The sequence below is a fragment of the Lutra lutra genome, chromosome 14 (genome assembly GCF_902655055.1).
Source record: "Lutra lutra chromosome 14, mLutLut1.2, whole genome shotgun sequence".
NCBI classification, from domain to species: domain Eukaryota; kingdom Metazoa; phylum Chordata; class Mammalia; order Carnivora; family Mustelidae; genus Lutra; species Lutra lutra.
The window spans coordinates 29,811,386-29,837,981 of record NC_062291.1 but is presented as its reverse complement, the minus strand read 5'-3'; the positions used below and the strand labels follow the sequence as shown (position 1 = coordinate 29,837,981).

Below are 26,596 nucleotides of genomic sequence, written 5' to 3'. Positions count from 1 at the left end.
AAGGTTCTCTGTGGTTCCCTTTTCTGATGAGATCGGGCACATTCAGGGTGGTATGGCCATAGACTGTGGTCCCCTTTTCTTATAACTGTAGATACAAATAGCAATCAGATTATCAGAAAGTCTTTGGAATGTTATATTTACCATGTAAAGTGGTCAGTTATGTTTTCTTTGTTTCTGTCACATATAGCAATCTTTCTCTCTGGCATGGTCAAACTGTTGGACAAAATACTTTGGTCGAAATGGATTCCTGCTTATTTGAGAAATGTCCTGACAATAAGCTGCAGTCAAAAAATAAGGAGAATAGTTATTAATTTATCTTTCACTTTTAAAAAAATTAGCAAAACATAATTTTATAGGTGTTTGGTCTTGTGAATCTCAGCTATAATTTAAAGGAATCTGTTTTTGCTCTTGTTAAAGGATGGGGAGTGGAAAATTTTAGACTTTGGTATTAGGACATGGTTTGATGAAATTTGGTTAATGGTGTGGGTCCCAGTAGAGTGCCATGCTTTGCTCTTTAGGATGTTGATTACTGCTTTATTATAGAGAGGATTGTACAGTGGCCATGCTTTTGCTAGAGTTTGGCACCTATGGCATTTGTTAGTAGCAGGTATGTTTACTACTAAGTTCAAGATTTAGGGTTGCCTAAGTCTAGCCATGGATATTATTTACAAGCTTTATTTGCACATTTTAGTGTTTATAGTAGATTTGGAAAGACAAGAAAAGTGGCAGGCAATTATATTTTGAAACCTCATTAAACTTTATGCCGTGAGTAGAATTTCAAAGCTTGTTTTCTGAGAACAGTTGAAAAGGAACAAAGTCTTTGTAAGTTCTACACAAACTTTTTGAAGATACTATTGATTGTGAAGAAAATATTGCTAACATATTAGTTTTTCTAGTAAGTATGCTTAATGTTTTTAAAAAATGGCAAAAATATTTCATGTTTTCTTTGACAATCTGGGGTTGTCTTTATAATCATACAGCCTGTGCAATTGCATAGGACTCTGCAGTTAGAAGGATCTCATGTTTAGTTTCATGATCTGAAGTTGTAATCTTGAAATTCTGAATGCATTTTGAGCAAAGAGTCTTGAATTTTAATTTTGCATTGAGCCCCCCAAATTATTTGGCTGGTCCTGCCTAACTAAATTTGGTTGCTTTCAGATTGATTTATAGTCTACTTAATTCCTTTCACCGGATCCCAAATCACTTTTAACATGTGAAATCCAAGATAGAATTGCAATTAAAGTGAAGCCCGCTTATTTTAGATTGATTGCTGACATCTAAGCAGTTTGGATTAAGTGCAAGTCACAAAATCTCAGTTTTGTTAGCCACAAATGACCACTTGAAGTTACATGAATAATTTAGCAGGCAAAATCCAAAAGAACAAAGACCAAAAGCCCCATAGCAAAGGAAAGAAGAAAAGGAAAGCAATGAATAGACATGAAGTGCCTGCCAACACTGACTCCTCTCCATGCCTACTATAAGCCATTCAATTGGCACATGTCATATCCTACGATGAAAAAGCAGCCTGTACAGATGTATACAGTGCAGATGCATGGATCTGTCAGGCAGCCACTAAAGGTTATATTTGTTAAGCCGCCTGCCAGTAGACATGAGTTTTGAAGAAAGGTAGTTGTTTATGGGAGGTGGATTAATCTTACATGTTTCATGGGGGAAACCATATTGTCTCAAATAAGGCCTAGTGGCTGCTTCAATACCTAGAATGAGTCTGACCATATTTTTGTTTTCACATTACTATCTAAGTTGTGTGACCATTGGGTTAGTGTATGAGGTCAGCTTATAGAGAGAGAGGGAGGCCAGATGCAGAGTGGGAACTCTGGTGATGGATGAGGCAGTGTAATAAAAGAGATTCTGCCATTGGATGCATGACCCAGAGAATGAGAGAACATCAGTTGAGCTCAACTGGCCTCTTGATGAAAAATAGATGAGACTCATCTTACTGAAGGTAGTGAGAATAGTCTGTTTTTTTTTTTTTTGACATTTTCTAATATTGAAGAATTTCCAAATCTGAATATTCCTAATTTAAATGAGGGCTTAAAATATTTGTAATAAAGTATAATGTATATGGTGTTCATGTTACAGTTGTCATTAAAAAGGTGATTAATTAGGTTTGGAGTGATTAATGAGGAAAGAGCAATAGACTGAGCTTCATTATCTGTCCTGGTACATGACCTGTGGACATCTTTGGAATAATGAAAAGCAGGAGTGTCTTGAACTGGGAAAAATATGAGAGTTTTGACCTGCTTCAGAACCCCACTGACTGGTCCTCATCAAGAAGCAAGCAGGCTACAATTCACCAAAGAGCCTCCTCACAACCACCAGAGTTGGAAGGAGAATCACATTCAGTGCTGATGCAGATGCTTTATCAACCAAGAATTCCTCTGAAGGAATTTTGTGCTTTCTTGGGGTAACATCAAATTGCTTTGCCTCACTACAAAAATGGAGTGTTGGGTTCTCTATTTATCAATTTCCATTTCCTTGGCTCATAATTCCTGAGGATATTTTTAAATTTCCACATGCTTTTTCCTTGTCAGATCTTCAACTATGAAACGAGTGGGCATGGCCATAATTAAATTAAATTTGGAATCCTTTAAATTTAATACTTTCTCATCCAGACTACAGAAAACTAATCCTGTTCATTTTTGCCTAAATTAGTTTTTATTGACACCTGATACTTCCTCCCATTAGCTATCCTGATATATATCCCTTCTAGTCTCTCTCTAGATAGGACACTCCTTTCAAGCACTGATTTTGGTCTTTATATTCAATTATTCTTTTGTTGACAAAGCAAAGGGAGAAAGAGTCCTTACCACAATTTTGCTTGGCATTCATAACAGTAAATTAATGGTTTAAGGCATCCTAATTAGAAAAGTGTGAAATGGAGTCCAGTGATGGAATTTTCTCTCATGGCATTATGTATTGATAAATTTAAAGTATATAGTTTATGTTATTTAAAAACATATCATACTCCATAAGATCAGTATCTAATTGAAAAATAGTCTGGTTGTGTAGATGCATTCTTTTAACATTAAGTTTGGTTTTAATGTCGTTCTGTATCCCATTCATCAAAGCTATGAGAATCTTGTAACATTCAGAAGGGAACATGTTAGACAATTGCAATTTTTAAAAACAAAAAAATTCAGTGACCTTTTAAAGTCTTCTATAGCACCCTTTTACACGGTTGGTAGGAATGCAAACTGGTACAGCTACTCTGGAAAATAGTATGGAGTTTCCTCAGAAAGTTAAAAATAGAATTGCCTTACAACCTAGCAGTTGCAATACTAGGTACTTACCAAAAGGATACAAAAATGTACATTCAAAAGGGTACATGTACCCTGACGTTTATAGCAGCATTATCAACAATAGCCAAATTATGGCAGGAGCCTAAATGTCCATTGACTGATGAGTGGATAAAGAAGAGATGGTGTGTGTACACACATATACTCACACATTGGAATATTACTCAGCCATCAAAAAGAATGAAATCTTGCCATTTGCAATGATGTGGTTGGAGCTAGATTATTAGGTGTATTATGCTCAGCAAAATAAGTCAGTCAGAGAAAGACAAATACCATATGATTTCACTCATATGTGGACTTTAAGGAACCAAACACGTGAACATAGAGGAAGGGAAAAAAAGAGGGAAGAAAACAAGAGACCATTAACTATAAGAACAAACTGAGGGTTGCTAGAGGGGAGGGCTCTTGTTGTGATGAGCACTGGTGTTGTATGTAAGTGATGAGTTACTAAATTCTACTTCTGAAACCAATATTACCCTATATGTTAACTGACTAGAATTTAAAAACTTGAAGCAAAACAAAAGTCTTCTCTAGTGAAAGCTGGATTTTTTTTGGCTGAATTGTCAAGTACTTTGTAATCATTCTCTTATCACCTAAATGTTCTGCTGAATCATTAAATACAGGAGCACTTTGGTTTCATTATAGCCAATGTGCATGACTCAGGAACTTTAGCAAACTACTACTTCTTCACTTTCCTTCTTCTCAAGGCCTTTGTTTTCCTTTCTCCTCCATTCCCCCTCTCCTTTTTTATTCAGTCCCCTCCTCAACTTCCCTCTCATCTTTTCCCCTCAGTCTCTCTCCCCCTTTGCCTTCTTTGCATCTCCCTTTGCTCCCTTTCTCCTCTCCTCCTTCCCCTTGTATTTCACATTTTTTTTTTGCTTTAATAGAATTAAAAATCTAAATTGGATTGATTAAGCACCAAGAGAAAAAGTAAAGCCCTTTGGTAAAATCTCCAAGAGATCAACGAAGAGCAGATGAGTAATCCTGGTTTAACATTTTTCTGACCAATTCTGAGTATGTCATTATGTAACTAGTAAAGCAAAAAGACCTAAACAGCAGTAAATGCATAATCAGTTGATTTTTTTTTTACAGGTATTCTTAATTTAGAAAACACATTAAACCAGAGACTGACCTTTCCAGTGACACATGTACATCCTATTATGAACAGCACTAGAACTATTCTTTTTGAATTAAAAAAGAGAAGGATATAAAATGGAGCAACAGGAATTAAACTGTAGAATAGGTGAATGTTATCTTTGGTGATCCTCTCCATCTTTCTATTCAGAATTTTTTTTCCCCGTATCTGTTCTCTCTTTTCCCACCAATACCCAGTGTCACCCAAGTCTTACTTCCTGACTTTTCCACACTGATTCATGTTATCTGGTGCTATCTCTTTCTCTTACTTTAATTAATTTATTTCCAACTATTCATAAGGGAAAAGGACTTGATAAAATAAAGCCTTAATGATTGACAATAGGTTATAATGCTGTCCTCTGGTACTTTCTCCAAAGATACCTGCCAGTTGAGGGAACTAGTACCTTTAAGCACGATCAGTCAATAACTTTTGATATACACATAGGCACCAGTGATGGTTCTTTATTGTAGGGGAGTTTTTCTAAGCAACAAGTGGTGGTACAGAGGTATTGATCTCTTCTACCTGCATTACTGTCTTTTATCTAGTGAAACCCAGCCAAGAGGATATCATTTAAAAAAAAATCTTATGTGGAAAATAAAATGAAACCCAATTTCTGGAGCTGTATTGTCCAATGTAGTAGCCATTTGTCAAATGCAGTTATTTGACTTTGCAATTTAATAATCATTTGCAATTAAATAAAAGTTAAAATTTAGTTCCTCAGTTGCATTAGCCACATTTTAAGTGTTTAATGACCACATGTAACTGGTGACTATTGTATTGGCCATTGTAGATAGAGAAACTTTTCATCATCACAGAAGATTCTTTTGGAATCCACTCTAGAGTATACTTTGGAGTTAATAAAGTTTCATCCCAATTTCTTATCAAGACTATAGTTTTTATGGAGAATCCAGAGAGATAACTTTGTGGCACTTATAGATTAATACATTCTAACTATAGATTTTTAAACACAGTGACTTGACCAATTTTTTTTTTTCTATAGCCTGGTTAACTAGAAAATTACTTAGAAATGTTTGAGTTAATTTACATTTAACTGTATATTCAACTCCAGAAAACTCTTAACTCTTTTCATGCCACGAGCATCTCTAGTTGTTTATAATAATATTCAGAATATTACCCCCAAGTCTCTAAATAGCTATATTCTAGAGAACATGAAGAAGGAATTAGGGACCATAAAAAGAGCATCTGAAGGATGCTATTATTGAGAAATTGTCATCATCTAACAGTCATGTTCCCACTCACAATTTTTCAAGGGATTCTAGGGCAGACGTGACTTTGAGAGTTTTACTGTTATTAGGTATGACTGCCTGGGCTAGTCTTTTTTCTGTGTTCTACTATGCACAATCCACCCATGAATCCAGGGCTTTTACTTAACATGCTATTTCTCCCAAAAGACATAATTATAGACAGAAGTAGAAGGTAGAATCAAATAGAAATAGAGCACAAATGGGATTACTTATTTTTTCCAGTTGCCCCCTGTGTACCTTTTCTCTCCTTTGTCAGTGAGTTGCTTTCTGGGAGAACTCCACAGACATAACAACTGGCATAAACCTTGGAAATGGCAGGAAGTATCCAAATGTTTCCTTGAATTTTGCAGGTTTGTATTCAGTTAGATTACAACTGGCAAAACACATGAATGTAGAAGGTAGAACACATATGAACCTACTGAGAAAATTAAGAATTAATGATATTTAAAAATATTGGAGCATATGGCATTTTTTTAGTGGCAATATTGTTACATATAAAAGCTATCTGTATTTTCCCTAAGTTCATTGTGAACAGAATAAATGAATAATCATTGCTGATATACTTGTAGAATTTTTTTACACATGATTTAAAAACAGGCCATAAGTAAAGATGACAAACATGTAAACACGTTTCCAAGTAGATAATCAATAACAAAGACATAACTTGCTCCTTCATTAAAATATATTGCCTCATTCAGCAACATTCTGGTAAGAATAGACTAAGATTCATACAGTATTATATTCAGTATTACAACAAAATCAACCTCTCCTTGGAATTTTACAGTTCTTTTGAAAAGAGGTCATGAAAATAGAAGAATTCTTGAAAGTTTGTTTTATTTTTGATATAACCAGATAAAAACTGAAGCAAACAATTCATGATATGGTACTGTGGATAGACTGAATCACTGAACTCTGATATAAATATGTCTAGGAGAAGAGGTTACCAGCTCAGGTGAAATGAGTTAGATGACATTTTTATTGGTGATCTGGTAAAACCACGATCATAGTATTCACTGGATTATTTAAATGGTCTGCACTCATCATTTAGAGGAAAAATTTTAAAGGAGTCTGTATATACCTAATTTAATTTATAAATATATTGAATGTCTTTCTAAAGTATTTTCTGTTATATTAATACATAACAATGTTAATTATATACATTTTTATTTAATATAGCTGAATATGTAGTTAGCTTTGTGTGTGTAATTTATACTAATTTACCAAAATAGTATAATATTTGTTGATCATTTTGCTAACTTACAGTTTATTTCTCACAATTTGCCTTCTTTTATATTTTTTAAATCTAAAGCTTCCATTTTTCAGTTTACTTAAGTGGAAATACACTAAAATAATGGATAGTCCAGACAAAGGAGAGCCTGTGAGTTCTCTCAATAGCATTTTCTGTTGGCAATCATAAGGAGAAATTTTGTTCCATTTTTATCATACACTCTGAAGATTGATAATTTAGTTGCTTGAGGAACATTATTTCTGCTATGCGGTTATTATTTCTTCTGCTCCCAACTTGAAACACTTGCATGTGGTTTTGTGAGGAATATTGGTACTTGATTATAATCGTAGCTACATCTCTTTTGATAGGCAATTTCACTTTGGAGAATAGGTGTGAGGTTTTTAGTGTTTCAAATGTAAATTGGATCAATCTCATCATAGAATATAGAGTGTGTGAATGATGAATAGGTTTTATAACATCATGTTTATTAAAATACAGAAAACTTCTTCCAACCTTATTGATTTTATGCTTTAACTTGTTTAAGATTTTTTACAATGTCATATATCCTGGTAATAAATGACCAAAGCCTACCTCAGAATCTGAAGTACACTAGATGATTCATAAATATTTGTGGGAAGAATAACTATCTGATACATGTGTGTATACTATAGAGTATTCTGTTTTAGGAAGTGTAGCTTCCTTTTGTTAATCAAGAATAGAATGTAGGACGTATAAAGGTAAAAGTAGAATTAGCAAGGAAACTGTGATGTGAGATCTGTCCCACCAATTATTAAAATATGTCATAAAGCTATATTAAATCCAATCTGGTATGGCGGGTGTAGGTTTTTTTTTTTTTTTTTACAAGGCAAGTTGTTTGTTTATTGTTTAAAAAATGTTAGATGATATTATAAGCTACTAACATCTAAGAGGACCTAACTACATTTACATTTTTAAAAATATGGCATCTATCTTGAAGTAACACTAGTTGACCCAACCTGCAGAAACCCATAAAAGTTAAGACGAATTTGGTTGATCTGGAGGTGAAGTTCTGAAAGTGCTTCCGAAGGAAACTTATTGCAGAGGGAGAATTGCAGGTGGTTCCATCAGAGACACGTGCATGTACTTTGAAGCCTTATACTTCTCCCTAATTGCTTGCTGAGGTTGATGAGGTATATCAAGGCACGCTTTGTGTAGCTCACTCAGGCAAGGCACAATTTCATTTAATGAATAGCCTGTGAATGCAGCAAGGGTTTCTGGCCAGAAGTGCCTGTTCACGGTATAGTTTGCCAGGCAATAAGCTGCTGCTGCTATCAATGAAGGAAGATATTTCAAGAATGGGTCAGCTTCAAGTAGACTCAGTTCTGCTACATACTTGGCCAGATTCTCCGTTCTGACGCACACTCCTTGTCTCCTGAAGTACTGAAGGAGAAACTGGCTGGTGGTTGGCACTGTGAGATCAAAAGCCAGGACTTTGAGGAGCAAGTGTTCCATTCTTAAGAGTTGGCGTTTGGTATAAGTATCATCAGTTATGTAGACAAATTCGTCTACTTCAGGAGGATATATTTCTTCATATTTCGAAGCCAGAAGAATGGCTGCTGTTCCTACAAGCTGCAATTTCCCTCTCAGAACAGACATGCATGAAAGAAACCTGTCCAGGAAGTTGACAGCCAGGTAGAGAGTCTCTGCTCGAAGCTTATACTCTTCACCGACCTCAACGAGCCAGTCCACCAAAATCGTTCGCATGCTTTCTGTGATGTCTGGTTGCTTCCTCATGTAGTATGCTTTGGGCCTGTGTCTTATTTCAGCTTCTCTAAGATACTGATGAATTTCTTCAGCATATTTAGTCACGTTTATCACATCTGTACCAAAATCTGACGCATTTTCAGACTGGGAATGGAGAGATGATGAGTCTACCACCATTGGAGAAACTGTGTTAAAATCCAGCAGGAAGTGAATGTCTGACTTGAGTGCGCTGGTGTCTACCTCATACATATTCTCAAATGCCATCCCATCTTTCCCTGTGCCGCTGTCTCTGTCTCCCTGCTCAGGCTCATCCATGTAGATATCAAATACTTGCTTGGCTGGCACCTGGACTGTGCAGTCAGAGAGCACGTTCTTTCCAGCTGAAGGGAAGACATTTTCTGATCCAGAGAAACACCTGATTGTTGTGATCCCCTGGTCACAGGGCCTCCTGTACTGTCCATTCTCAGTTAGCACCCCTAGGACTGTTCTTTGTTTGGGGATCCTGGCCGAGCGGGCTCTGGTTATCATCTGACAGGCATCAGGACCTCACGGCACTGGAGCTAGGACTACTCCGCTCTTGGAGCTGCTGCAATGCATACCCTCAGTTTTCACAGGATGCAAAGAGGGCCTCGCTCTTCTCAGCCTTATATCTTTATATGAGTCTCCTGGTGGGTGTAGGTTTTATTTCCCCACTCTAAAAGGAATAAAATAAAAGCTTAGACAGTTTAAACCACTTTCTTAATGTGAGTGGAGGGCCAAGGTTAACATTCATTTTTTTGTTTGTTTGTTTGTTTTACTCCAAACTCCACTAAAAAAGAGAGCCCCTGTAGAGAACAAACTGACAGTTACCAGGGGCAGGGTGTGGGTGGAGGATGGGTTAAGGAGGTGATGGGGATTAAGGAGTGCACTAGTGATGAGCACTGGGTGTTGTGTGTAAGTGATGAATCGTTGAATTGTACACCTGAAACTAATATTACACCGTATATTAACTATCTGGAATTTAAATAAAAATGAAAAAAGAGGGGCGCCTGGGTGGCTCAGTGGGTTAAAGCCTCTGCCTTCGGCTCAGGTCATGATCTGAGTTTCCTGGGATGGAGCCCCTCATCGCATCGGGCTCTCTACTCAGCAGGGAGCCTGCTTAACCCCACCACCACCGCTTCTCTGGCTGCCTCTCTGCCTACTTGTGATCTCTGTCTGTCAAATAAATAAATAAAATCTTAAAAAAAAAAAGGAAAAGATTATTTCTTCTATTATGATTCCAAAGTAATTATTTGATTGATACTTAGAATCTAAGAGTAATAAATGTTTGATTAATGTCATTTTCCAACAAAAATTAAGAATTTGAATTTTTGATTAGCACAGAGTTTTATAAGTCATACACAATTAGGCTATTACCAAAAAATTAAAACATTGGCCATCACCCCATTCTGGAATACTGTCTTGCTGTTGGTGTATAGAAATGCAACTGGTTTCAGTGCATTGATTTTATATCCTGACACTTTACTGAATTCCTGTATGAGTTCTAGCACTTTTGGAGTGGAGTATATTGGGTTTCCATGTAAATTATCATATTATCTGCAAAGAGTGAGAGTTTGACTTCTTCTTTGCCTATTTGGATGCCTTTTATTTCTTTTCGTTGTCTGCTGAGGCTAGGACGTCTAGTACTATGTTGAAGAGCAGTGGTGATAGTGGACATCCCTGTCAGGTTCCTAACCTTAGGGGAAAGCTCTCAGTTTTTCCCCATTGAGAATGATATTTGTGTGGGTTTTTCATAGATGGCTTTGATGATATTGAGGTATGTATCCTTTATCCCTATCCTTTGAAGAGTTTTGATCAAGAAAGGATGCTGTACTTTGTCAAATGCTTTTCAATATCTATTGAGAGTATGATATGGTTCTTGTCCTTTTTATTAATGTATTGTATTACAATGATTGACTTGTGGATGTTGAACCAACCTTGCAGCCCAGGAATAAATGCCACTTGGTCGTGGTGAATAATCCTTTTAATGTACTTTTGGATCCTATTCACTAGTATTTTGGTGAGAATTTTCCCATCTGTTTTCAGAGATAGCAAGTACTGTGGCATTGGTGTTTTCTTTAGACCTTTTCCTAAGCTTTAATACATTTATGTGTTCTCAGAGGAGATCTAATGTATTGTTGTGTGCTTTTTTTTTTAATGTATATGATGTCACTATATATATCATGCTACAACTTTTGGTTATTCTACAATATATTCTGGCAATCTTTCCAACTTATTTTATATGGATTCACCTTACATTGTTCACTTCTAAATACATATAGAGCCATGATCTCAGTCTTCTCAAAAGTTAGCATTTATTTTTGTGTTTCTCAAGACCACAGAGTTTCTTTTCACCATAACTCATATTGACTAAAATAACTGTACATTATTTGTTCTTTCCTGAAAGATAGGCTTTAGGCTTCAAAGAAAAAAAATGATCAGCAATGTTGATTTAGACTACAGCTACTCCATTGAAAGAGTTATGCATTTTAAGTCATTCCCTGTATTATTATTTGGGCTGGTTATCACACTCTCAGTCTATGGTCATATACCTCTTCTAATAAATTTTTAAAATACATATGAGTATGCCAAAGATTTTGCAATTTAATTCTGATCATTCTTTTGTAGGTTTTGATTTTTCTACACTCCTATTCTATAGATAAACGCAATATATATTCTCTTTCTGACTGCATGGACCTCCTCTTTGCCTTTCAGGCTGTTTTCTGAGTCCCATTCAATTTCAGACTGGGTGCTTTAACTCATTATTTTCTGGGTAAAGTCCATCTCTTCTCTTTGGCTTATTTTTAGATTTCCGTCCTCTGCCTCTTGCTCTAAGTTCTATGTAATTATAACCCTGATGCTTACTCAAGACCTGGTAATATAAGATCTGGATATGGTTACCTCTAAACTTTCAATTTCATGATCTGTGAAAATCCAAAGCCCTCCCTGGGAATCCTGTAAATTTCCTGGAGCTTGCTTGGCTGCACTGCATTTAACTGTCTTGATCTGCACCCAGTTGCCCAGTGTTATGCCTGATCTACCTATTCTTTGTTTTTTATTAATTATTATTATTAACATATAATGCATTATTTGCCTCAGGGTTACAGGTCTGTGAATCATCAGGCTTACACACTTCACAGTACTCACCATATCATATACCCTCCCCAATGTCCATAACACAACCACCCTTTCCATATCCCCACAAGCAACCCTCAGTTTGTTTTGTGAGATTAAGAATCTCTTATGATTTGTCTCCCTCCCAGTCCCATCTTGTTTCTTTTTTTTTGCTTCCCTACCTCCCAAACTCCCCACCCTGCCTCTCAAATTCCTCATATCAGGGAGATCATATGATAATTGGCTTTCCCTGACTGACTTATTTTGCTCAGCATAATACCCTCTAGTTCCACCCATGTCATTGCGAATGGCAAGATTTCATTTCTTTTGATGGCTGCATAGTATTCCATTATATATATATATATATATATATATATATACCACTTCTTTATCCAATCATCTGTTGATGGACATTTAGAGCACTTTTTCTTGTGTCTGTTGGCCATTTAGATGTATTCTTTGCAGAAATGTCTGTTCATGTCTTCTGCCCATTTCTTGATTGGATTATTTGTTCTTTGGGTGTTGATATGGATATCTTCTCCCATTCTGTCAGTTGTCTTTTGGTTTTGTTGACTGTTTCTTTTCCTGTGCAAAAACTTTTGATCTTGATGAAGTCCTAATAGTTCATTTTTGCCCTTGTTTCCCCTGCCTTTGTGATTATTCTAGAAAGAAGTTGTTGTGGCTGAGGTCGAAGAGGTTGCTGCTTGTGTTCTCCTCAGGATTTTAATGGATTTCTGTCTCACATTGAGGTCTTTTATCCATTTGGACTCTATTTTTGTGTGTGTGGTGTAAGGAAATGGTCCAGTTTCATTTTTGTGCATGTGGCTGTCCAATTTTCCCAACACCTTTTCTTGAAGAGATTGTCTTTTTTCCATTGGACATTCTTTCCTGCTTTGTCGAGGATTAGTTGACCATAGAGTTGAGGGTCTATTTCTGGGCTCTCTATTCTGTTCCATTGATCTATGTGTCTGTTTTTCTGCCAGTACCATACTGTCTTGATGATGACAGCTTTATAATAGAGCTTGAAGTCTGGAATTGTGATGCCACCAACTTTGACTTCTTTTTCAACATTCCTCTGGCTATTCGAGGTCTTTTCTGGTTCCATATAAATTTTAGGATTATTTGTTCCATATTTGAAAAAAAATTGAAGGTATTTTGATACAGATTGGGTTAAATGTGTAGATTGCTCTAGGTAGCATAGACATTTTCACAATATTTGTTCTGATTTAAGAGCATGGAACGTTTTTCCATTTCTTTGTGTCTTCCTCAATTTCTTTCATGAGTACTTTATAGTTTTCTGAGTATAGATTCTTTCCCTCATTGGTTAGGTTTATTCCTAGGTATCTTATGGTTTTGGGTGCAATTGTAAATTAGATTGACTCCTTCATTTCTCTTTCTTCTGTCTTGCTGTTGGTATATAGAAACGCAACTGATTTCTGTACATTGATTTTATATCCTAACAATTTACTGAATTCCTCTGTGAGTTCTAGCAGTTTTGAAGTGGAGTCTTTTGGGTTTTCCACATAAAGTATCATATCATCTGCAAAGAGTGAGAGTTTGACTTCTTCTTTGCCTATTCGGATGCCTTTTATTTTTTTGTTGTCTGGTTGCTGAGGCTAGGACGTCTAGTACTATGTTGAAGAGCAGTGGTGATAGTGGACAACCCTGCCATGTTCCTAACCTTAGGGGGAAAGCTCTCAGTTTTTCCCCATTGAGAATGATATTTGCTGTGGGTTTTTCATAGATGGCTTTGATGATATTGAAGAAAGTACTCTCTCTCCCTACACTTTGAAGAGTTTTGATCAAGAAAGGATGCTGTACTTTGTTAAATGCTTTTTTAGCATCTATTGAGATTATCATATGGTTCTTGTTCTTTCTTTTATTACTGTATTGTATCCCATTGATTGATTTGCGGATGTTGAACCAACCTGCAGCCCAGGAATAAATGCCACTTGGTCATGGTGAATAATCTTTTAATGTACTGTTGGATCCTATTGGTATATTTTGCTAAGAATTTTTGCATCCTTGTTCATCAAGGATATTGGTCTGTAATTCTCTTTTTGATGGGGTCTTTGTCTGGTTTTGGGATCAAGGTAATGCTGGCCTCAAAGAATGAGTTTGGAAGTTTTCCTTCCATTTCTATTGTTTGGAACAGTTTCAGAGAATAGATATAAGTTCTTCTATAAATGTTTGGTAGAATTCCCCTGGGAAGCCGTCTGGCCCTGGGCTTTTGTTTGTTTGGAGATTTTGATGACTTCTTCAATCTCCTTACTGGTTATGGGTCTGTTCAGGTTTTCTATTTCTTCCTGGTTTAGTTTTGGTAGTTTATAGGTCTCTAGGAATGCATCCATTTCTCCCAGATTGTCAAATTTGCTGGCATATAGTTGCTCATAGTATGTTCTTATAACTGTTTGTATTTCTCTGGTATTGGTTGTGATCTCTTCTCTGTCATTCATGATTTTATTTATTTGGCTTCTTTCTGTTTTCTTTTTGATAAGTCTGGCCAGGGGTTTATCAATCTTAAGAATTCTTTCAAAGAAACAGCTCCTAGTTCCATTGATTTGTTCTATTGTTCTTTTGGTTTCTATTTCATTGATTTCTGCTTTGATCATTATTATTTCTCTTCTCCTGCTGGGTTTAGGCTTTATTTGCTGTTCTTTCTCCAGTTCCTTCAGGTGTAGGGTTAGGTTGTATACTTGAGACCTTTCTTGTTTCTTGAGAAAGGCTTGTATCACTATATATTTTCCTCTTAGCATTGCCTTAGCTGTGTCCCGCAGATTTTGAACAGTTGTGTTTTCATTATCATTTGTTTCCATGAATATCTTCAATTCTTCTTTAATTTCCTGGTTGACCCATTCATTCTTTAGTAGCATGCACTTTAGCCTCCATGTATTTAAGTTCGTTCCAACTTTCCTCTTGTGATTGAATTCTAGCTTCAGAGCATTGTGGTCTGAAAATATGCATGGAATGATCCCAGTCTTTTGGTACCAGTTGAGACCTGATTTGTGACCCAGGATGTGATCTATTCTGGAGAATGTTCCATGTGCACTAGAGAAGAATGTGTATTCTGTTGTTTTGGGATGGAGTGCTCTGAATGGCCATCTGATCTAGTGTGTCATTTAAGGCCTTTATTTTCTTATTGATCTTTTGCTTGGATGATCTGTCCATTTCAATGAGGGGGGTGTTAATATCCCTGACTATTATTGTATTATTGTTGACGTGTTTCTTTGATTTTGTTATTAATTGGTTTATACAGCTGACTGCTCCCATGTTAGGGGCATAGATATTTACAATTGTTAGATGTTCTTGTTGGACAGAACCTTTAAGTATGATATAGCATCCTTCCTCATCTCTTATTATAGTCTTTGGCTTAAAATTTAATTTATCTGATATAAGGATTGCCACCCCAGCTTCCTTTTGATGTCCATTAGCGTGGTAAAATTGTTTTTCACCCCCTCACTTTAAATCTGGAGGTGTCTTTGGGACTAAAATGGGTTACTTATAGAAAGCATATTGATGGGTCTTGTTTTTTTATTCGTTCTGATACCCTGTGTCTTTTGATTGGGGCATTTAGCTCATTTACATTCAGGGTAACTATTGAGAGATATGAATTTAGTGCCATTGTATTGCCTGTAAGTTGACTGTTACTGTATATTGTCTCTGTTCCTTTCTGGTCTAATACTTTTAGGTTCTCCCTTTGCTTAGAAGATCCCTTGCAGTATTTCCTGTACGGATGGTTTGGTGTTTGCAAATTCTTTTAGTTTTTGTTTGTCCTGGAAGCTTTTTATCTCTCCTTCTATTTTTAATGACATCCTAGTGGATATAGTATTCTTGGCTGCATATTTTTCTCATTTAGTGCTCTGAATATATCATGTTAGTCCTTTCTGGCATGCCAGGTCTTTGTGGATAGGTCTGCTGCCAATCTTATATTTCTACCAGTGTATGTTACAGTCTTTTTGTCCTGAGGTGCTTTCAGGATTTTCTCCTTGTCACCAAGACTTGTAAGTTTTACTATTAGATGACAGGTTGTGAACCTATTTTTATTGATTTTGAGGGGGTTCTCTGTGCCTCTTGGATTTTGATGCTTGTTCCCTTTGCCATATTAGGGAAATTTTCTAGTATAATTTACTTCTTCTGCCCCCCTCTCTCTTTCTTCTGGGATACCAATTATTCTAATATTGTTTCATCTCATGGTATCACTTATCTCTCGAATTTCTCCTCGTGGTCCAGTAGTTGTTTGTCTCTCTTTTTCTCAGCTCCTTTATTCTCCATCATTTGGTCTTCTCTATCACTAATTCTCTCTTCTGTCTCATTTATCCTAGCAGTAAGAGGTTCCATTTTTGATTGCACCTCATTAATAGCTTTCTTGATTTTAGCTTGGTTAGATTTTAGTTATTTCTCCAGAAAAGGGCTTTTATTTCTCCAGACAGGGTTTCTCTAATATCTTCCATGCCTTTTTTGAGCCCAGCTAGCACCTTGAGAATTATCATTATGAACTGTAGTTCTGACATATTCCAATGTCTGTATTGATTATGTCCCTAGCCATTGTTACTGCCTTTTGTTCTTTTTTTTTTTTTTTTGTGGTGAATTTTTCCACCTTGTCATTTTATCCAGATAAGAATATATGAATGAGAGAGTAAAATACTTAAAGAGTGGCAAAGACCCCAGAAAAATGTATGCTAACCAAATCAGAAGAGACCCAAATCTGGAGGGAGGATAAAGGGGTAAAAAGAAATTAAAAATTTATATATAAATATATATATTAGACTGGTGAGTAGAACAGAGCCACCCACTTGATTTTGGGTGTATCTGGTCTCTTAGAAGAAACTACCTCCCAAAATTTTAAAGAAAGAAAAACTTATGCAACAATAAGGGTGAACATGATGAATGAATGGAATATGACTATAAAGATGAAAATTTAAAAAAAAAATTCTAAAATAGGGATTTTAAGATTAGTTGGTTGGAAATAGAAAAGAATAAAAAAAAGGAGAGAATGTGCTCAGGCTGGAGACTAGAACAAACCCATGTGATAGATTTTGGATATATTTTGATCTATTAGAAGAAATTGTATTCAAAATTTTAAAGAAAAGAAAACCTAGATGTATACAAAAGATAAGTTTAAATACAATGAAGGGATAAAATATGAATATAACAATGAAGGCTTAAAAGGAATTTTTTTTTTTAGAAAGGTGTTAAGATTAACTACTTAAAAATGTTAAAAGAGGAAAAGTTAAAAAAATTGAATATGAAAAAAATAAAATTAATAATTTACCTTTCCATGACCAGAGGATCATGGGGAAAAAGTCATGAATTCTACGCATCACTTTCCCCTAGCTCTGGAATTCCACTGTTCTCCTTTATTGGTAGGCTTGGTCTTGGTTGGATGTTCTTGCTCATCTTCTGGGGGAGGGGCCTGTTGCAGTGAGTAACATATGTCTTTGTCTGAGGTGGAATTGCACTGCCCTTGCCAGGGGCTAGGCTAAGTAATCTGCTCTGGTTCAGTCTTGGAGCTTTTGTCCCTGAACACTTTCCGTAGAGCTCTGGAGGATGGGAATAAAAATGGCAGCCTCCCAATCTCTGGCCTGGAGGAGCTGAGAGCTTGGGGTCCTACCCCTCAGTGCCCCATCAGAGAAAAGCAGTCAGTCCCTCCTGTCTCCCTGGTCTCCAGCCATGCTCCGTGCTCATCTGGCCTGAGACCGAGCATTTCTGTCTCTGGCGTATGGCCCCTTTGGAGTCTCCAAACCCATTACATTCCTGTCACACATTCCTGTGCCACTCATTCTGGAGGAGGAAGGAGGGGGTCTTTCTGGATCTGCCACCTGTGGGGTCTCTGCTCAAAGTGCAATGCCCCAACTGTGCCTTGGATCATGGTTTAAGGTAATGGTGATCTGAAAGCACACTCCTTGGCTCTGTCTCTTTAGCTGGCTTCCCTGCTCTAATATCTGGGAGCTCTGCCACACTCAGACAGCTCTGGTCTTTCTGTGACCCCATGGGACCTGAGACCACAGTGTCCCCACGAGGACTCCTCCCCCGCTTAGCCTCTGGAGTGATGTCCCCCAGTGGAGCAGACTTCTAAAAATTCTGACTTTGTGCTCTGCTGCTCCACCACTTGCTGGCAGCCAGCCCCTCTCCCTGCGGTCTGTCTTTCTCTCGCTTCAGATTCACTTCTTTTAGAAGTGAACCTTTCAGAAAGTGGTCGATTTTGTGTTCCTAGAATTGCTGCTCTTCTTCTCTTCTATCTCCTATTGAGTTTGTAGGTGTTTGGAATGGTTTGATAACTATCTAGCTGAACTCCTGGGACCTGATGTCATTTCAGCCTGCTACTCCTCTGCCATCTTTGCCCCAGCCTCCTGATCAACCTATTCTTAACTTTCAATTATTTTTATTTATATCACACATCCTCATTGTAGTTATATGTTTATGTAATTATTTAGTTAATATTTGTCAGTTCCTCTAGGCCATGAGCCCTTTGAGGAGGGCAGGAATGCTCTTTATTTCATTACCAATCCCTAGCATAATACTTAAGATCATAGTAGGCTGAGAAGGAGGACTGAAAGTATAAGGAAGGGATAATTGAAGATTACTTGAAGTTACCTTATTTATCTTTGAAGTTATTCAAAGATAACTTGAAGCTTGAAATCAGAGCACATAAAGAAGGTCTTGAAAAGGAGATGAAGAGGAGAAAGGGGGAGAACAAGAGAGGAGAAGAGAGAGAGAAAGAGAGAGGGAGAAAGATTAACCTAAAGACAGATGAAAATAAAAAATGGATTAAAAAGTGTATTGAGAGGTAAATGAGTGAAGTTGTATACCATGTGGTCGAATCTCAGCTTCCCCAGAGTAGTAGGAAAGTATGTGGATTGGAAGTTTTATGAAGTTAGAGTAGTAACCTAAATTTTCTCCTTCAAGATTATTATTAGATAAACAAGGTAATCTTGCTTATCTTCAGTTTTAACATTTATAAATTAATGATAATACCTCATAAGGAGGTTGGTAATGATTGAATGAAAGAATGAATGCAGGATTACATAGACTGGACAGAATTTTGCTTCTGCTACTTACTAGTCAAGTGATCTTGTACTAATTAGATTCTTCAATCTGAGTAGCATGAAGAAAAATGAGGAATCAAATTCCCTAACCAAAGAACTTACAAGGTAAGCTGAAAGAGATGAGAATATGAAGGCTGATAAAAACATCAATAAATTTACTCATAGCTAATGAGCCAGGATTCAAACCCAGGCTAACTGCTCCCATGAGTTATACCTAGTCTCATAATCTTCAAGTTATACTACCTCCTAAATAGAAGCAATCCACTAAAAGACAATGGGTTAGATTGCTTTAAAAAAAAAATATATATATGTATATATACACACACACATATATATGTGTATATATACACATATGCAAAATATATAAAATATATACATACATATATGTATACATATGTATGTGCAGATATATAAAGTATATACACACATATGCATACATATATGTGTATATATATGAAATATATATACATATATACACATATATAAAAATACATATATACATATATATATATATATTGTCAGCAGTGTGTTTGAAAGGTAAGTATATATTGAGTAAATCCTAGAAGAAAGGGAAAATATTTTCTGTGTTCAATAGAGTGAGCTCTTCTTTGTCTTTCATAGAACTAATGCCACAGAAACATACTGAAAGAGTATTTCAACACACTGCTATAGTTTTCAGGGCAGATAATTCTTTTTTTTAATTAAAAGAGGAGCTTTTTAAAATAAATCACTTTATTGAGGTATGATTGACATGTAAAAAGTCGAACATATTTAATATATACAATCAGATTATTTTGGTGATAAGTGTACACTTGGGAAACAGTCACCACTATCAAACCATAAACATATTTATCACCACCCAGTTTCCACCAACCTTCTTCTTCACCAACATCATCATCATCATCATCATCATCATCATCATCCTTATTATTATTTTGTTCTGAGAACACTTAATGTAAGATCTATCCTTTCAGCAAGATTTAAGTATACAATATAATTTTGTTAATGCAGAGTTTATCTTGCAAAACTGATTATTTGTACCTTTTGACCATCAACTCCCCTTTTTCCTCTCCCACCAGTCTCTGAAAACCATTATTTGACTCTTTGCTTCTATCAGTTTGACTATTTTAGAGTCTAAGTGAGAGAATAAGATGTTTTTATGTAGTGAGAGAATAAGATGTTTTTATGTATCTGGCTCATATCATTTAGCATATTGTCCCATACTCCATGTTGTTACAAATGGCAGGATTTTTTCTCTTATAAGGCTGAATAATATTTTATTGTACATATATTGCACATTTTCTTTTTTGTTTCTCTACTGATGGACATATAGTCCATATTCTTGACTATAATGAATAACGCTGTGATGAACATGGGATTGTAGGTATCTGAGGTCCTAGTTTCAATTCCTGTAGGTAAATACACAGAGAGGGGTTGCAGGATCATATGGTAGTTTTATTTTTCATTTTCTGAGGGAATTCCATACTGTGTTCCATAATGGCTGTATCAGTTTACATCCCCACCTATAATACACAAGGATTCCCTTTTCTCCACATCCTCACCAACACCTGCCATATATGTATAATTTTATGTATTTATGTTTAATAATGGCCATTCTAAAAGGTGTGAAGTAATATCTTTGTGGTTTTGATTTACATTTCCCTATAATTAATGATGTTGAGTACTTTTACATATACCTAATATCATTTGTATGTTTTCTTTTAAGAAATATCTATTCTGTCCTTTGTCCATTTTTAATTGAAGAGTTTTGTTTGTATTTTAAAGTTTTTGCTGTTGAGTTGCATGAGTTCTTTATATAATTTGGATATCAACCCATTATCACATTCATACAATTTGCAAATATTTTCTCCCATCCTGTAGGTTGCTTTTCATTTTGTTGATTGTTTCTTTTGTTGTGCCAAAATTCTTTAGTTTGACGTAATCCCACTTGTCTGTTTTTGCTTTCATTGCTGCTGTATCCAAAGAAGCATTACCAAGAGCCACATCAAGAAACTTTCCCCCTATATTTGCTTCTAGGAGTTTTATACTTTCAAGTTTTACATTTAAGTCATTAATTCATCTTAAGTTGATTTTTATTTATTGTATAATATAAAGGTTCAGTTTCATCCTTTTGCATGCAATTATCCAGTTGTCCCAGCACCATTTATTGAAGAGACTATATTTTCCATTTGTGTGGAAATCCTTCTTGGACATTAGTTGACTATATATGCCTGGGTTTATTTCTGGGCTCTATGTGGCTACTTTTATGGCAGTACTGTACTGTAATGTTTTGATTACTAACATTTTGTTATACAGTCTGAAATTAGGAAGTGTGATGCTTCCAGTTTTGTCCTTCTTGCTCAAGACTTTTGACTATTGGGAGTCTTCTGTGATTCTATAAAAGAATTCTATAAAAGGTTCTATAAAAGAATTGTGGGATTGTTTTTTCTTTCTGTTAAAAATGCCATTGGAATTTTGATTGGGATTGCATTGACTTGGTAAATCATATGGGTTGTATCTGGACATTTTAGCAATATTAATCTTCAGTCTGTGGACATAAGATATCCTTTCATCTATTTGCTTATTTATTATTCTTCAGTTTCTTTATTAATGCTTTATAATGCCAGAATATAGATCTGTCATCTCCTTTGCTAAATTATTCTTAAGTATTTTGTTGTTTTGGGTGCTTTATCAACTGAGATTATTTTCTGTAATTTTTTAATAGTTCATTTTTAGTGCATAGAAATGCAACTGATTTCTGTAAGTTGATTTTTTATCCTGTAACTTTAGTGAATTTGTTTTTGTTGTAATAGTTCTTGGTGGTATCTTAAGAGGTTTTTTTGTTTTTGTTTTTGTTTTTAAAGATTTTATTTAACTGACAGAGCTCAAGTAGGGGGAGAAGCAGGTAGAGGAAGAGGGAGAACCGGGCTCCTTAATGAGCGGGAGCCAAATGTGGGCCTCCATCCGAGGACCCTGCGATCATGATCTGAGCCAAAATCAGCCATTTAACTGACTGAGCAACCCAGGCACCCCTAGAGGTTTTTGTATATTAAGACCATGTCATCTGTGAACAGAAACTATTTTACTTCTTCCTTCCAATTTGGATGTCTTTTTTTTAATCCAATTACTAAGCTAAGTAGTTAAAACTTTCAGTATTATGCTGAATAAAAGTGGAAAGTGTGGTCATGCTTGTCTTGTTTCCTGTCTTAGAGGAAAAGCTTTCAGCTTTTTATTATTTAATCTGATAACAGTGGGCTGGTCATATATGGTCTTTATTGTGATGATGTACAATTCTTCTATAACTCTTTTTTGACAGTTTTTATCATAAAGACTGTTGAATTGTGTCAGATGTTTTTCGGTGTCTATATAGAGGATCATATGATTTTTAATTTTCTTTTGGTAATGTGGTATATCACACTTATTGATTTGCCTATGTTGTACCAACCTTGCATCCAGGATAAATCTCACTTGGTAATGGTGTATGATCTTTTAAATGTGCTCTTGATTCAGTTTGATAGGATTTTGTTGAGGATTTCTGCATCTCTATTCATCAGGGATATAGACTTCTTCTTTCCTTGTAGTATTCTTCTCTGGCTTTGATATCAAGGTAATGCTGGCTTCAAAATGAGTGTGGGAATATTCCCTCCTCTTAAAATTTTTTGGAAAAGTTTGAGAAGGATTAGTATTATTTTATTTTTTTCTTTAAATGTTTGGTAGAAAAAAATGTTTGGTAGAATTCACTAGAAAAACATCTGATCTTGTGCTTTTCTTTGTTGGGTGATTTTTAGTTATTGATTAGTCTGGATCTATTCAGATTTTCTATTTCTTCATGATTTATTCTTGGTAGCTTATATGTTTCTAGTAATTTACTAATTTCTTCTAGTTTATCCAATTTGCTGACATGTAATTGTTTATAATAGTCTCTTATGATCCTTTGTAATTTCTGTGGTATAAGTTGTAATGTCTCCAGTTTTTAGAGTAATTATTTGGGACTTTTAAAAAGTTAATCCAGCTAAAAGTTTGTCAATTTTTAAAAACGATTTTACTTATTTATTTTACAGAGGAGAGAGACAGCAAGAGAGGGAATATAAGCTGGGGGGACGTGAGAGGGAGAAGCAGGCTTCCTGCTGAGCAGGGAGTCTGATGTGGGGCTCAATCCCACAACCCTGTGATCATTACCTGAGCTGAAAGCAGACACCCAATAACTGAGCCACCCAGGCACCCCAATTTTATCTTTTTATGAAACCAATCTTTGTTTTGTTGATTCACTCTCTCTCTTTCTTCCTCTCTCTCTCATTTCATTTATTTCTCTTCTCATACTTATTTTTTCTTCCCTATGCTAACTTTGGGCTTAGTTTATTCTTCCAGTTTCTTGAAATATAAAGTTAAGTTGTTTGAGATCTTCTCCTTTTTAAAGAAAAAAAATTAATATAGGCGTTTATCATTATTAACTTTCCTCTTAAAACTGCTTTTGCTACATCTCGTAAGTTTTGGTATGTTATGTTTCCATTTTTATTGGTTTTATGATTTTTTTTCTCTTGAATTTCCTTGACACCTTGGTTGTATAGAAGTGTGTTAATTTCAATATATTTGTGAATTTTCCAATTTCCTATTTCTGATTTCATATCACATATCATATGGGTTGAAAAGATAAATTTTTAAATTTAAGTGTTAAATTTGTTAAGACTAGATTTATGGGTTAATATATGATCTGTCCTAGAGAATGTTCCATGTGGACTTGAAAAGAATGTATGTTCCGATGCTATTGGCTGGAATGTTTTGTATGTTTATCAGGTTCACCTGACCTACCATGTAGTTTAAGTCCAATGTTTTCTTTTGATTTTCTGCCTGGTTGATCTGTCCATTGCTTAAAGTGGTATATTGATGTCCCATACCATTATTTTATTATTGTCTATTTCTCCCTTCACATCTATTAATAATTGCTTTATATATTTAAGTGCTCTGATGTTGAGTGTATGTATATTTATAATTGTTATATCCTCTCGATTACTTGACCCCTTTATTATTATGTAGTATTCTTCTTTAGTATAGTATTCTATACTAAAAACTATAGCATTCTATAGGTTTTTTTGTTTGTTTTTAAATTTTTTATAAACATATAATATATTTTTATCCCCAGGGGTACATGTCTGTGAATCGCCAGGTTTACACACTTCATAGCACTCACCATAGCACATACCCTCCCCAATGTCCATAACCCCACCCCGCCTTCTCCCAACCCCCCTCCCCCCTCAACCCTCAGTTTGTTTTGTGAGATTAAGAGTCACTTATGATTTGTCTTCCTCCCAATCCCATCTTGTTTCATTTATTCTTCTCCTACCCCCTTAACCCCCCTTGTTGCATCTCCACTTCCTCATATCAGGGAGATCATATGATAGTTGTCTTTCTCTGATTGACTTATTTCGCTAAGCATGATACCCTCTAGTTCCATCCACGTTGTCAAAAATGGCAAGATTTCATTTCTTTGGCTGGCTGCATAGTATTCCATTGTGTATATATACCACTTCTTCTTTATCCATTCATGTCTTGATGGACATCTAGGTTCTTTCCATAGTTTGGCTATTGTAGACATTGCTGCTATAAACATTCGGGTGCATGTGCCCCTTCGGATCACTATGTTTGTATCTTTAGGGTAAATACCCAGCAGTGCAATTGCTGGGTCATAGGGTCGTTCTATTTTCAACATTTTGAGAAACCTCCATGCTGTTTTCCAGAGTGGTTGCACCAGCTTGCATTCCCACCAACAGTGTAGGAGGGTTCCCCTTTCTCCGCATCCTCGCCAGCATCTGTCATTTCCTGACTTGTTCATTTTAGCCATTCTGACTGGTGTGAGGTGATATCTCATTGTGGTTTTGATTTGTATTTCCCTGATGCCGAGTGATATGGAGCACTTTTTCATGTGTCGGCCATCTAGATGTCTTCTTTGCAGAAATGTCTGTTCATGTCTTCTGCCCATTTCTTGATTGGATTATTTGTTCTTTGGGTGTTGAATAGAAGTGGTGATAATGGACATCCCTGCAGTGTTCCTGACCTTAGCAGAAAAGCTTTCAGTTTTTCTCCATTGAGAATGATATTTGAGGTGGGTTTTTCATAGATGGCTTTGATAATATTGAGGTATATGCCTGCTATCCCTATACTTTGAAGAGTTTTAATCAGGAAGGGATGCTGCACTTTGTCAAATGCTTTCTCAGCATCTATTGAGAGTATCATATGGTTCTTGTTCTTTCATTTATTAATGTATTGTATCACATTGATTGATTTACGGATGTTGAACCAACCTTGCAGCCCTGGAATAAATCCCACTTGGTCGTGGTGAATAATCCTTTTAATGTACTGTTGGATCCTATTGGCTAGTATTTTTGTGAGAATTTTTGCATCTGTGTTCATCAAGGATATTGGTCTGTAGTTCTCTTTTTTGATGGGATCCTTGTCTGGTTTTGGGATCAAGGTGATGCTGGCCTCATAAAATGAGTTTGGAAGTTTTCCTTCCATTTCTATTTTTTGGAACAGTTTCAGGAGAATAGGAATTAGTTCTTCTTTGAATGTTTGGTAGAATTCCCCTGGGAAGCCGTCTGGCCCTGGGCTTTTGTTTGTTTGGAGATTTTGATGACTTCTTCAATCTCCTTACTGGTTATGGGTCTGTTCAGATATTCTGTTTCTTCCTGGTTCAGTTGTGGTAGTTTATATGTGTCTAGGAATGCATCCATTTCTTCCAGATTGTCAAATTTGTTGGCATAGAGTTGCTCATAGTATGTTCTTATAATTGTCTGTATTTCTTTGGTGTTCGTTGTGATCTCTACTCTTTCATTCATGATTTTATTGATTTGGGTCCTTTCTCTTTTCTTTTTGATAAGTCTGGCCAGGGGTTTATCAATCTTATTAATTCTTTCAAAGAACCAGCTCCTAGTTTCGTTGATTTGTTCTATTGTTTTTTTGGTTTCTATTTCATTGATTTCTGCTCTGATCTTAATGATTTCTCTTCTACTGTTGGGTTTAGGGTTTCTTTCTTGTTCTTTCTCCAGCTCCTTTAGGTGTAGGGTTAGGTTGTGTACCTGAGACCTTTCTTGTTTCTTGAGAAAGGCTTGTATCACTATATATTTTCCTCTCAGGACTGCCTTTGTTGTGTCCCACAGATTTTGAACCGTTGTGTTTTCATTATCCTTTGTTTCCATGAATTTTTTCAATTCTTCTTTTATTTTCTGGTTGACCCATTTATTCTTTAGAAGGATGCTGTTTAGTCTCCATGTTTTTGGGTTCTTTCCAAATTTCCTCTTGTGATTGAGTTCTAGCTTCAGAGCATTGTGGTCTGAAAATATGCAGGGAATGATCCCAATCTTTTGATACCATTTGAGACCTGATTTAGGACCGAGGATGTGATCTATTCTGGAGAATGTTCCATGTGCACTAGAGAAGAATGTGTATTCTGTTGCTTTGGGATGAAATGTTCTGAATATATCTGTGATGTCCATCTGGTCCAGTGTGTCATTTAAGGCCTTTTTTTCCTTGTTGATCTTTTGCTTGGATGATCTGTCCATTTCAGTGAGGGGAGTCTTAAAGTCCCCTACGATTATTGTATTATTGTTGATGTGTAAATTTGATTTTGTTATTAATTGGTTTATATAGTTGGCTGTTCCCATGTTAGGGGCATAGATTTTTAAAATTGTTAGATCTTCTTGTTGGACAGATCCTTTGAGTATGATATAGTGTCC

At 35.9% G+C, this 26,596-nt stretch overlaps 2 protein-coding genes across 7 annotated transcripts in view; one reads left to right on the top strand and one right to left on the bottom strand.

The window, feature by feature from the left end:
• CTNNA3 (catenin alpha 3) overlaps positions 1–26,596 on the top strand; it is a 1,776,580-nt gene that overhangs the window by 485,478 nt on the left and 1,264,506 nt on the right. The window lies entirely within an intron of this gene.
• On the bottom strand, positions 7,870–9,303 carry LOC125084483 (cyclin-A1-like). Its single transcript, XM_047701802.1, is given in 1 exon segment — positions 7,870–9,303. A coding segment is annotated over 1 exon segment (1,269 nt). The 5' UTR covers positions 9,286–9,303; the 3' UTR covers positions 7,870–8,016.